Source organism: Dermochelys coriacea, chromosome 3 (genome assembly GCF_009764565.3).
Source record: "Dermochelys coriacea isolate rDerCor1 chromosome 3, rDerCor1.pri.v4, whole genome shotgun sequence".
Lineage (NCBI taxonomy): Eukaryota > Metazoa > Chordata > Testudines > Dermochelyidae > Dermochelys > Dermochelys coriacea.
The window spans coordinates 149,859,149-149,872,660 of NC_050070.1; the positions used below are offsets into that span (position 1 = coordinate 149,859,149).

The 13,512-nt window shown below is 48.2% G+C and overlaps 1 protein-coding gene across 3 annotated transcripts in view; it reads right to left on the minus strand.

Moving 5' to 3' along the window:
• Positions 1-708: 708 nt before the first annotated feature.
• The window catches only part of MRPS18A (mitochondrial ribosomal protein S18A), a 28,072-nt gene continuing 15,268 nt past the window's right edge, over positions 709-13,512 (minus strand). Inside the window, exons 5-7 of one of the 3 annotated variants that reach the window (XR_006280163.1) lie at positions 12,356-12,422; positions 1,277-1,666; positions 709-719 (exon numbers count right to left, since the gene is read on the minus strand). Coding sequence is in view for 2 of the 3 variants with exons in the window: in XM_038395654.1 (XP_038251582.1) it covers positions 1,522-1,666; positions 12,356-12,422 (212 nt within the window). In the remaining variant the exon portion in view is untranslated. Of the gene's footprint in view, positions 720-940; positions 2,457-12,355; positions 12,423-13,512 lie in introns of those variants that run through there. The other 2 variants (XM_038395654.1, XM_043511575.1) reach the window with 2 other exon arrangements.

A 13,512-nucleotide genomic window follows, 5' to 3' on the forward strand; every position in this document is an offset into this window, starting at 1 on the left:
TCCATACTCCACCTTGTGCTCGGTGTGGGTGTTGGGGAGAGAAGGGGGTCTCTTTTGTTAAAAGTAGAGGTCCCCCCTGCTCACTGCTGGCAAAAGTGAAAGACCCAACTGTACAAGAGTCAGGCTGTTGTGCTGGTAAATATTGTGCTCTCAGGTTCTGCCATTCAGGGTCCACATGGCGTACCACTGCATTTGTCTCACCCAGTCATTCTCCCATCATCACACTGATGGCTGATTTGGGTTACCCGCCCTAGAAAAGATGCCATGGAAGTGTGTTTGTTTTAGACACAATGTGAGTAGCGATCGTTCAAAGAGAACGGAAAGGAACAGTATAGGGCGATAGAACTCCTGGCCTCCATTTTCTGAGAGGCTCAGCTAGAGATTTTACCTAAGGATTCAACACACTTAGAGTTAACACTTACATTTTCCCTAAAGCCAAGGATCCAGGCATCTTGCACTCCGCCTGGCCTGAATCTAGAGCTTCCTTTTCACAGACTCAAGCCCAAAAAGATCATTATGATCATCTAGTCTGACCTGCTACACAACACAGATCATTGACTCTTCCCCACTTCTCTTGTCCATGCTGGTAGATGGTAACAGACGGTCCTGCCTAAGCTGACACAGCACTCACCAGCACAACAGAAGATAATAAAAAAGGGCTACACAGCCTGGGGCCTCAGAGGTATGTTGGATAGACGGAGACATAGCAGCAATGAACCCTAGTAAATTTAATCTCGCTTTTGCATCAGGCCCATACCTAGCATTTTGGAAGTAGGATTGCTCACTAAGGTGAAAGCCAGCTGTGTTGTATGAACTGTACAGGAACAGGGCTACAGGACAGACAATGATGTATAAGCTCCAACCACACACTGTTTCAGGCAGCAGCTGCAACCTTGATGAGTGGCTCTCAGCAAGTTTACATGGAAGGAGAAGACCGACCAAGGATGTCAATGTGTTTTGTATTTGTCAGGAACAGGAATTACAGCAAGCCAGTAAGTAATCCTAACAGGCACACAGTGAGACACAATCATCATGCCAAATGCCTGCCTGCCACTGTCATGTGTTTTCTGCCTCAGACTAAAGTCATTACAGACTACACAAATATTCCACTTCAGCACTGATTAACACAATTTCCATCACTCCTGATGGGGTAGTAGGGAGCAGAGAACTTTTCTTCAGAGTTAAAGGTTGTAGGGCTTGGGCCAGTGACAGATCAGATCTGAGAGGTATTCTCCTTCTAAAGCTTCCTGCTGCAAAAACCCTTTTGGGTCGTCACGATCCTTTCCTGCTTTTAAACGATAATCAAATGTCAGCCCTTGTTCTACCTGCACAGGAAGGCAATGATGGCAAATCCTGCATGCCCCTAGAGGAGCAGGTGGTTGCTTGCTCGCTGGAGACAATGCAGAATGCTAAAAGGAGAGATGCTTAGAATCAGGGTGTTGCTGGGGCTGAGAAACTCAGAACAAGGGCAGAGTGGCCTGAAAAGCTGTGATCCATTGGCTATGCAAGTTCCGCTGTGCCTCAGTGATTTAAATAAACAGGCCTCTGCCCATAGTTGATGTTATCCATCAGCAAGGGGTGTCCAACACGGAAGGGGACTCTGCACCACTTAGGACCCCTCTTCCAGATGGGCTTAGCAGATTTGACTGACCAGCGCGTAAGATACCTGTAAAAACAGAAGCAGAAAAGCACCTCAAATTTGAGACTGAAAACTGAGAAAAGGCTTTGGCTAAAGCAGGGGTGGCCACTGCCACATTTTTATTACAGAGGCAAGGACTATGAACACCAGAGGACCCAGTAAGCAAAGTTCCCCACTGGATCAAGAAGGATCACTGAAAGGGAACACTGCATCCTGGGTCCCATAGGCTGTCCCTCTGTATGGAAGACAATGGCAACTGCCATGAGCTCCATTCTGTGTAAATTAGGTGCAAGCTTCTGGCAAGTTATCCACCTGATCCTGTTTGGCTAAGTTTGAGCATCCAGTTCCTTTACTGTATCAAAAGCCAACTCTAAATTCATCCTCCCCGTGCCTTCTCATTGGGAAGATACCAGCTCCACAGCCAGCCTGAATAAGGCAGGCCAAACTCAGTTGAAAGTCTCCAAAGGAGTCAGTCTATTTTCATTAGGTAGGCAGCTATTTCTCCTGGGATTATGACCAATTAATTACACACACACACACACATTTGTTGTGATGTGCTTGTACAACTGTGTTCCAACATGCTGGTGCAGGAAACCAGAACTTGCAATGCAAAAAGCGCTGGGAGTGGAATTACAACTGCAAATATATCGCAAGAGCAACTCCTAGCGATTTAACGGACTACACTGGATTTTTACAATTTGAACTTTACATCTGGCCTTGTACACGAGATGGAATTTCATGCCCAGCGTCAGCTAGCAGGGATCTAATTCCATATCTGGGAGGCCTGGAGTTTTGTTGCCCTTCAAATCTTTTGCTACTGGTAGGGAGGGAATAGAAGTCCTTGAAGAAATAAGTTTTGTCAGGCAAGATCTGAAGCAAAACTCTGATGTAAACCATACTTGGACAAATTAAAATTTGTAACAGACTGGTAAGCTTTTTGCCCAACAATGTTGTTTGCCCATCTCTGCTGAGTAATCATGTGATCTTAGTGTGATCCCCAATCTGTTCCCCACACTCCCGCAAAAAAAACAAAAACAAAACAAAAGGTTTTGTTACCTCTTATTTGCATCATGTGTGAATTTAAAGGTTAAATGCTTTGGGCAGAGGCCATGTGCAATTTATATGTATAGCAAGGCATTTACTACATGCTTGGGAACTGTAAAATAAATCTCACAGTACTGGGTGGTTATGAACTATATGAAAACAGCACACATTTTGCCAGCACTTTTCTTCCTCAAGGATCCCAAAGAACTACAAACAAATTGTGTCTAAAGATCTCTGCTACTGAAACAAAGTTGCCTCTCAGCTGCTTTACAGGCAAATAAAGAGATTTAGGCTTTCCGTCCAGGAGCTTACAGCTAGAGCAGACATGAACATGTCCAGAGGAGACAACAGGAAGGGGGTGAGAATGGGAGGGAGAGTTGCACATCATAGAATCAACTCACTTGTTCTTATTTGCATACATTGTATTAGTCCCTTTCTATGGTTAATCTTAGGCCTGGTCTACACTGTGGGGGGGAGGGGGAAATCGACCTGAGATATGCAACTTCAGCTACGAGAATAGTGTAGCTGAAGTCGACGTATCTTAGGTCAACTTACCTCATGTCCTCACGGTGCAGGGTTGACTGCCGCTGCTCCCCCTGCTCCCCCGTTGACTGCCGCTTCCCCCTCTCGCCGCGGTGAAGTACAGGAGTCAATGGCAGAGCGATCAGGGATCAATTTATCGATCCCTGATAGATCGATCACTACCCCCTAATCCAGCGGGTAGTGTAAACGTACCCGTATACTGGTGCATTAGTGGGGTCTTTAGGACAGGAAGTGAAGGAGACTCCCATATTCAACTGAAAATGCAGGCAGGATTTAGAGAGACCAAAAGCAATGACCAATTTGGAATTTGGCCAGAAACTGGGGTTAATGCTATTTGTTTTGGGAGAAGTTCTATGGGATCTTTAATGAGCAAAAGGGGACAGGTCCTTATTTTTACATTTCATCTGAACTGCAGCCATCCACCTACAGTGAGCTCCGATGGAGAGGAACTTAACTACAGGGAAAGAGGAGGAAAATCCAAAATTGTTTCAATGCATCACAGCGTGCCAAGTGCAGTTTTGATCACATGACCATCCACTTACGGGAAAGAGCTCCCGTGATAACAAATGATCTCACTAGAAGAGGGAAGCACAGTGAATGTCAGAGATATATATCAATGCTGTGTGCACGTTTAGACAGCCAGTGGCTTTAAGAAATCCCTCTGTCTGTTTCCATGTGGGTGCTGGAAGTGCACACCCCAAATCGGCATAGGAAAAAGGATTTAGTAATGGCCTGATTTTAGAGCTTTTGTTATTTCTCCTTTGAGCAGGTCTAATCCAGCCCTCTGCTCCAGCCCTTTGGCTTCCTTTGGGGACAGCAGGCTGGGGCTTTTCATTGTTAGTTGAAACAGACATTTGGACGCTCTCCCTTCCTGGAGCATAGTTTGCTTTTACTGTTTCTAATGCTTGCTTTGTCCAAAACTCAATTTTGACCTATTTTGCTTGCTGCCTTTTACTTTGATGATCCTGCAATGGCAAAAAGCAAGCATCGCCCTGAGGCCCAAGAGCTGCCACTCTGCTGCAAAGCACCTTTCCTACTCTCTGCCTAACCCCTTGTTCCCACCATTTGATACTAGAATGCACTCATTTTCTATCTGGAAGGAACACAGAGAGGAAGGCCATGGAACCTATACAACACCTGGAGTTTTCAGGCTAATTCTGGTTTCCAAGCACAGTGCTTCGTTTGATAATTTGTGCATCCCATTGCATTCAAGTTTCCTTATTTCCCATTACCATTGTATCCAAGCACTAGAGTCCATTGTAGAGGGGTCTTTGCTTTCTCCTACACTTTACACGGTTGCATTTTCTTAAGCATGTCAGTGTTGCCAGGGCAGAGCTTAGAGCCTTACGTGCCTTGGAGTATGGATGGACTAAGCATTCTGCATTCTCAGAGTATTCACAAACTTTTAGCCACACGGGTGCCAAAGGGGCCCATGGCTACCAGTCCTGGGGAAAGAAGTTTGGGAGAGGTGCATGCGGCTAGCCCCACCTCACAATCACCACTATGTAACAATGTATGGTGGGAGCGAGCAGCATGCAAAGCTATTTTCAACCCTGCTGGGTAGTGGCAAGAATGAGAAGTATGAAAACAGCTGCAGTTGGTCACCTGTGGTCTTTGGAGCACCCTAGGCCATCCCAAATTTTTATGGTTCATGGAAGTCAGGTTCCAAGGTTCACTCTGTGAGAGGGAAGACTCTACAAGTTACGTTATCCAGACACTGCTGCTAACACTAAGGAGTGTGCTAGGGTGAGGGAAATGACTTGCACATGGGGCAGCTGTGGCCCTGCGTGCAGCTCAAGCAGGAGCCATCCTGGTGCAGCTCAAGGCTGAACTTCTGAACCCTGACTGAACTTTTTCAATCTGGCTCTTGTTTGGATTAAGAGCACAGGGCTTGAGCCTATGCAGGAAACCCTATATCAAAGTGCTGGCAGGGCTGCCTCCTCCTTGCCATGCCCCCTTCCCAGGACGCCTCTTAGCTTCCACTCACCTGAGGCTGCTCTGGTTCTTTGTTTTTGAATTCATAGTCTACACAGAACATAGGAAACAGGGCTACAGGCTTTCAATGCAGGTGAGAAGCCACATGCCACATAAGTTAAATGCTGATAACAGCTCCCAGCAAGTGGAAAGGGGTATCTGCAGGAGACACACTAATCCCAGCGAACACTTCCTTCTAGGAGTTTAGCAGCCAGTTGCTACTAAGTAATCTCCTTCTTACCTAACCCAGGGCAACTTCTCCTTTTTCCAAGAGGCAAAGAAGGGCTAAGACTAGGGAAGAATAAACTGGGAGCTATCTGCACTCAATACTCTGACTCCAAGCCTTATAATGCCTCCTTCTGGCAGGAAGGTGGAAATGGAGTAGTTGTGAGCTCTCCAAATCCAGCGCTTCTACCCCATAATTCCACAGCATCTCCCACAGGCAGAGAGCAGGCCCTGAGAAGCTACAACCTACATTCACAACTGTAATCCCCGTAATAGTTTATGGAAGGGATGATTTCATGGAGTTTTGCTTTAACCAATATTTTGGTCCCGACCAAATGAGCAGCCAGTGCAGCATCCACATAAAAGCGACTCCAGACTCTGCCTCTGGGATGGCCATTGAGCTCAGAACAGCGATCTCCCACACTTAGCCTCTAACAACTTATATACTAGAAAGGAAGCTGCCAAATTAGTGTGGTTTCTAATCTTGAAAGCAAGGAGGGCGGTTTGATCTGCAGCTGCTCATGACAGCTTCCCAGACTGTTCTGATGTGTGTGGCCTGCACACATATGGCTCTGGAATTTTTGAATGCAGACTGAAGTTGCACATGGTACTGGAAAAGCCTTACAAAATTCCACTCTCTCAAGCTGGCCGTTGAAAAATTGTGTTGCTGTGGCATGTAACTGCTCAGCACATGCCAGGTGAAAGCATAACAGAGGCATAACTAGGTATAATGTGATGAAATTAAGAAAAGAAAAATGCAGGCTGAAGATCAGGGAACAATCCCTGACAGTGAGGGATCATCTCCGTCGCTTGTGGAATCAGCTCAAGGAAGCGGCAGAAGCCCTAAACTGGGCAAAGCACTAGAAAGTGCCCTGTAGGGAACAATTCTGCATTGCCAAGAGGTGGAATTGAAGGCTTTTCTACATCCAGTTTCTACAAACATGATACCATGGGCAGAGGCATCACTCCAATGTGCGTTGAGGAGGGGCACAACAGCTAACAAACCCTGTTACACTCTGGCCACCAAAACTTGGATACCCAACAACAGTATTTCTACTATGGGCCCTCAGCTGGTAAAACAGCTAACAGATGGCACTAACAAGCTACTACTGTCAAGAAGCTACCAAACAGGAAGCAAAGGGGATATGAGAAATACAGTGAGAGGTCTCTCACCTGAGCAGTATCCTGACAACAAGGAGGAGACCACATTCAGCCAAGAGTGCTGCTTAGACCAGAATCTCCTCTCTCCGGCTCAGCTGCTAACCACAAGCTATCACAGCCTCAGTAGGTGTATCACACTCTTGCACTAGACCTGCTTCTACTACTGTCACTTCTCAAATGCCTCCTTAGTGTTAAAGCATAGAGGGCTCTTCCAATCCTGAATGCAAATCCTTCTTATGGAAGGTAGCGTGTGTAACTGAAAACAAACCAGGGTGTGTGGGTAAGGAATGGTGTCCCTAGCCTCCGTTTGTCAGAGAGTGGAGATGGATGGCAGGAGAGAGATCACTTAATCATTACATGTTAGGTTCACTCCCTCTGGGGTACCTGGCATTGGCCACTGTCAGCAGACAGGATACTGGACTGGATGGACCTTTGGTCTGACCCAGTATGGCCATTCTTATGTTCTTACCATTTCCCAATGATCCAATCCTCAGTGCTTGCCTGCCACACACAAAATGAGGGCAGCAAGGATGGGAACAGTTAGTGCCATCACAACCACATTACTGGGAGCACCTTCAGTGGGAAACGGGGATGCTGCAAGTGATCTGATGGAAAGAAGAGCTCAGATCAGGGAGGGAGTCTTATCACACTTCAGGGAAGGGACCAGTGAGAAGAGGTTCACACATCAGGTAACACAATGGGACCACTTCACAGTCAAGAGGAAACAGGGCTTTTGTTTCCCTGAAGAACAACAGATATGAGAGACACGGCACCATGTATGTGCAGGGAGCATACTTGTGAAACATTTTATGGAGGGACAAAGGGGACAAGGCAGACGGGGTGGCTGGGTGCTAAACACACAAGTTAGACTCACTGGGCCAAGAGGCCAGTGGTTGGGCAGCAACTCCCACTGCCCTACAACAGAGATCATCTTGCTTGACTGCATTCCTTACAGTGGCACTCGGCAAGCACAGTCAGAGCAATCACCCAGATAAGATCAGAAGGCAAACCCTGTGCTATGAAACAGGGTCACTTAAATTGACAGAGCAAGTGGAATTTGGGCACAGCACGTTGGGAAACATAACATCCTTTGTGAGATGACCTTAAGTGTAGCAGAGGAAAAGTTCAGGGGCTGCTGCTGTGTAGTCCCCAAAGTTAGTTTGTGAGAAGCCAGAGTCTGACAACTACCCAATACACTGTCCTTTGCTTGTTGCCTCAGGAACCCTACAACCTATCCCAAGAGTTGGTCTTCCACGCCATCTCAGCAGGTAAGGAAGGAAGGAGCTGCAGATGCCTCAAGAACAAAGACTATCTGTTGGGACTGTTTGTGCAGCTGGCTTTTCATGGGAAAGTCCTTTAATGAACAGCCCTTTGAGAGGCTCCATGGAGCCACTTGGCCAGAGCCTCGGTGTAGTAGCTCACTTCAGGGGAGAGAGGGAGAAACAAGGGAGTCTTACATTGGTCTAGTCTGCAGAGAATCCCTCCAGCTGATGCTGCTCTGAGCAGCACTGCTGGGACTCTGGAAGGAGCCATGCGTTAAACCTTCTCTGCTTCCCTTGAATGAAGCCATTTGCCGGATTCCTGCCAGTCACACATTGAAGCTCAAGTCCAACTCTTGGAAATAGGATTTAGAGCCTCAGTCCAACTTTTAGCAAAGATGTTGGGCTGTGACTCCTACTTGGGGAGCAGAAAGGTCTATGGGGATGGAATGAAACCATTGTTACACTGATCAGCAAGGTTGCCTGGTTTTTGACTTAATGACCTGCCAGAGGTAGGTCTACTATGAATAGTGAATCTCTTCTGACCCTTGGGAAGGTGGATAGGAATCTAACACCAACCTTCTCATCTCAGGCAGCAGTCCTGAGCCTGTCAGTTCAGCAGCCAATGAGAGCACTTATTCAGTCTAATCTAAGCCTCAAGATGACCTACACTGGCTGTTTGAGAAGAGGTTCAAAGCACCAAACACCTTCACATCCAGCTCAAGATAACTTTTCCCCTCCTCACACATGAGCCCAGGTCATCTTCCCTGACACCCTCTTATGGAGCTCTCTGGTGGCCATGTCCAGAGCTAGATAGTCTCTTCCCGGCTCTCTCCCCGCTCCAAAGAGAGACAAGAGGACATTACTACAGCTAGGGCAAGGAGCCAGACAGGACAAGAGGTGGTGGAATGGGCTGCTTATCTTTCAGCACAGGGGAGCGAGGAGAGGAATTTCAGGAGCAGAGGAGGGTGAGCACATATACCTGCAGATAAGATGCTAATATAGAGACACTGTCCCTCAGCTTAAGGCAAACCACTATCCACCGCATGGAGAGGAGACTTCACTCCCCACAGATGCACAAAGCTCTGCATCCCTATCATCCTGCCTCCTATTCAGGAGATCCACAGAACGAACCACCATATGAAAGTTCCTGAGACAGAAGTGTGTGTTGCAGGGGCAGGGGGATGAAGGGAAATGACCTGCAACAGGGCAACCATGTGGTGGGAAGGGGTTGAGAATCAGGGAGAGCTTGACATTGCTAGGCATCTGAGCAAGCTGCTCTTCTCCAAAAGTCTGCAGCCCTGGTACCCCCCAGGAGTTAGGCATCACATCACTCCTCACCTCCCTTGCTCTTGGCTTTACTTCCTCATGTCTTCCAGGTCCCATCCACCTGCCATCTTCCTTCAGCTAAAGGCCAGAAAGACACTCTACAGAGCCCAGCAAGTAATCCCCCTTTAGCCAGAGAGAGAGGTCATTGCAGAGTAATGCAAGGTGCTCTGCCTTCCTGGCTGTCCCATGTAGTGCTAAGAGGCCAGCCAGGCCCAGCTGAAAGCATTTCAATAGCACAGTCAATATGCTGCAGCAGTGACAGGCAGGGAGAATGTTGTTTTTAACACCATTCACACAGCAGTCTCACTGGTAGGGGTGGGCAGGGAGAGACAGCCAGCACTACAGGAAGAGCTGGTTGAGTTCAGTGGCTACATAGGCTGGTTTTAAGATTCCTGGAACTCGTTCACTTGTTTCCCTCTCCTTGGAAGAGGAACTTCAGGGCTTTATTAACTGGACAGAAAAGTTGCCTGGTGTCACTGCAGCTCCTGTCGGGGTCTCTGTAGAAACTTTTTGCAAGGACACCCCTCAGCGAATCCCCACGGATGTCTCCAAGGTTATAGCAGCAATGCCAAAGGAAACTACAGGATCTCATTCAAGTAGGGAGGCACCTGGAGAAGCCAGGAGGCTGTGCTAGTAAGGACCAGAGCACTCAAAACAGCAGTCCCCACAGGGGAAGATGGGAGTGGGGGCTACTGCTCTTAGGGAACTAGTAAATACACCTTTGAGCTGTGTGATACAGTGTCTGCTAAGAGAGGCCAGACCCTTCTGCTCTGCTTCTCACTGCAGAGACCCCCTCCACCCAGTCTCAGGCATCTCTCAAAGCACAACTGACCCCTCCCCAAGTTGGCACTTTGAAATCCAATAGGCTCAAAGGCAGCAAAGTGACAAGTCAGATGACCTGAGGGGTCCTAATGTTACACCTCAAAGGCTTTGTGGGGAAACTGGTAAAGGCTCCTCAACTCTCACTGCACTGAATGGAGGTGTGTGAGTTTGCTCAAAGGTCCCAGCCACCTAACTCACTATGGACAGGATCTTAGGTCCCCCATTGCCACAGGATCTGAGCACCACCTACATACTTGTGGATATTTAAGGAACTTCACAGATGTGGGGAAATGAAGGCAGAGAAATTAAATGAGTTGTCCAAAGTCATGCAGGGAGCCTGTGGTTGAGCCTGGAACTGAATCCAGGTCTCCCAAGTCCCAGTCCAACATCTTAACCACAAGCCCATCTTTTGACACTGCTGTGTACCATGAAGAGAAAGGGAGGTGGTGATTTGGGCAGGAGGAAGGAAGTGGTTAAAGTTTTTTGCCCTGTGCAGTGCTGACTGCTGTTCCAGAGAGCAATGTGGGAGGCACAGGTGGGAGTAGGCATGGGGCCAAAGTTCTCTCAGTGCTGCAGCAGCCGAGACATGGCAAGGCTCCAAAAATGCAGAGCTTTTTACCTCCAGCAGTTAGAGGAGACAATATCTAAGCGGCATTCCTGAAATGCCCTCATTGCAGTCCCCCAGCTCCTGGCCTGCCTCCCTCAGCTTCATCCCCATCTTCCCCAATTCACAGCCTGCTCTCTCAACCCCAATCCTGCCTCCTTCACAAACTGCCAGCTCCCTCTCAACTTCCAGCCTGCTGTGACCCAGCTCTGTTCCCTGCCTTCTCTTCTCTAACTCAATCACAGCCCCAGCTCCGATACCTTTCTCTTCCCACTGAGAAGAAACAAGGGTACTGCAGAGTGAAGTGATAGTGATCCAGTAGAGAACACTCAGACACCAAGTCCCAAGCTTGGTTCTCCGGGGTGCTGTGCTGCCAGATGTATATGGAGGTACCCAGCTGAAGAGCCCACAGCATAATTAGCAGAAGTCAGGGTGCTAGCCCTGGAGCCTTGGTCCCTGCAGTGGGATCCAGGATTCTCCATTTCCTGTCCTAACCAGCTGGGCAGAGTTGCTGTGTGTGATAAACAATCGCTGCACTCCACCCCAGATGTGCTGGATAAAGGGGTTTAAGATACGGAAATGTGAGGTATTATTTCAGAGCCCAATATCTGAGGAGCCTAGGGCCATATCCTATACAGTCTCCCACTGTGGAGACCCTGATTGCACACAATCTGATCCCCGCTGACAGCACAGCGTGGGTATGTCTACACTGCAATTAGACACCCGAAGCTGGCCCGTGCCAGGTGACTCAGGCTCGTGGGGCTCGGCTGTTTAATTGTGGTACAGACATATGGGCTTGGGCTGCAGCCTGAGCTCTGGGACCCTCCCACCTCGCAGGGTCTTAGCGCCCGGGCTCCATCCCAAGCCTGAATGTCTACACCGCAATGAAACAGTGCCTTAGCCCGAGTCAGCTGTCATGGGCCAGCTGGGGGTTTTTAACTGCAGTATAGGCACACCCCCAGTGGCATGGCAAACCCCAAAGAGCTGCCCACCAGGTCTCAGCTATAAAGCCAGGCCCAAACCCCAGGAGTCTCAAGCCACCCTGAGATTTGGAGTCTAAGCTCTCCCAGCAACAGGCCCATGGCCTCTGGTAACCCCACAACTCTCTAATGAAGGTTCATAAACCACTCTGACATCTCCATGGAAACAGAGTGTGAGATCATAAACAGGGGATTAGCACCTCCCAACAGTGAGGGAGGCACAAGAGGTGATAGGGGGTTTTCAGTTCTCCCATCAAAGGCCAGGGGGCTGGGTGGCGGGGGGAAGGAGAAGAGAGCTTGTTACATAGGACGGGCAAGCTGAGGGTGAATGACAAACTACAGTCAAAAGGGGAAAACACGGAAAGGGCAAAGAGTGCAGCATGCCTGTAACAAGCTCCTTCTGCCTGCCCTCCGCCACCTACTGTTATTGCCCACCATGGGCTTCTCTGCATCCTATCTAGCTCAGGGATTTGTACCAGCAGTCCTCACTGCAGTATCTTCCCTGTATTATTGCCAATTATGGGGAAGCCGGTGGATTTGAGGGAAGGAGAACGTATCTAATGTGTACAGCAGTTTCTAAACTCTGTGTGGATGGCTTGGATCAGGTATGGTTAGTTGTGGAGTGCCCTGAAGTATTGGCAGGCCAGAGCATAGTGACAGAACCTCACTCGTTATAGGTCCTGAATCCAGGTTGACTTCACTGCCTTAGGCTTGTTTGGAGGCAGAAATGCCTTCCCACCTCCAGTTCCCTTAAAGTCAAGAGAAGACTATTTACCTGTTGAGCTTGGGTTTCTTGGAAACATGGCCTTCAGGAAGCGGTGGCCTGTGGTTTGGCAGCAAACCTGACATGGGAAAGGAAAGATGTGAGATTTTGCATTGTTCCCTTGCTAATAGCTACAGTTATACCACTCTGAGATCCCATTACAACTCATAAGCTAAGCAGACCGGTCAGTATTTGGATAGGAGATCTCTGGAGAGAGCCCAAGGGGCTAAAATGGAAGAGGCATTCTTCCCGTCGAGTCAGTATTGAACCAATGCCCTAACCCAGGCAGGGGCGCAGTGCTGCTGGAGGTGCTGTATTTGAGATGAAACATATAACTGAAGACTTGACCACTTGTGGTCACTAAAGAGCCCATGGTGCTGTTTATCAGAGAAAGGGCACCGACATCTAGCCAAATTCCAGCTCAAGGATTACAATCTGCCTCCTTGAATTCTCTCTGCATTTTAATTTGGATATAGCATGGAAAGCAGGCATAATGGCTACAGCAAGGAACCACTAAGGGGACCTGGGATCCATTCCTGACACCTTGCTGTGTGACCTTGGGCAAGTCACTTTCCCATCTCTGTAAATTAATGTGAAATCCTCAGATGAGTGGGGCTATATGCCAAACATTACATTCACTTCCTATCCTGAACACTTGTGTGTGCTGCTATGCACAAATTATTGCTTTGTTTCATCTCAAAGATCACTGAGACATGAAAGAATAGTTACTTACTGGATCCCACTGACTACATGTTCAGTTCCCTTGCAATTCAAAGCCCACAGTAGCGGAGAACTCTTAAGAGCAGGCTTGGAGGGGCAGTTGTGGGACCCACGCTGGCTACATCATCTCGAAGAACCACTATTACTGTAGGGTAAATAACCACTCTCTTTTCGAGAACGTGTCAATGTGAAGCCCACTGCAGGCAAGAAGCATCTCCTATGGATGATCAGAATAAAATATATATACTTATGGCATTTCATCAGTAGATTTCACAGTGCTTTACAAAAGGGTTTTCCCCCATTTTACAGAAGGGGGAACTGAAGCAGAGAGAGGTGACACAACTTGCCTAAGGTCACCCAGTATGCCAGTGGGAATAGAACCCAGGCTTCCTGAATCCCAGTTTGTTACTGTATCCACTAGGCAACACTGCCTCCATAGAGTTCCAGCT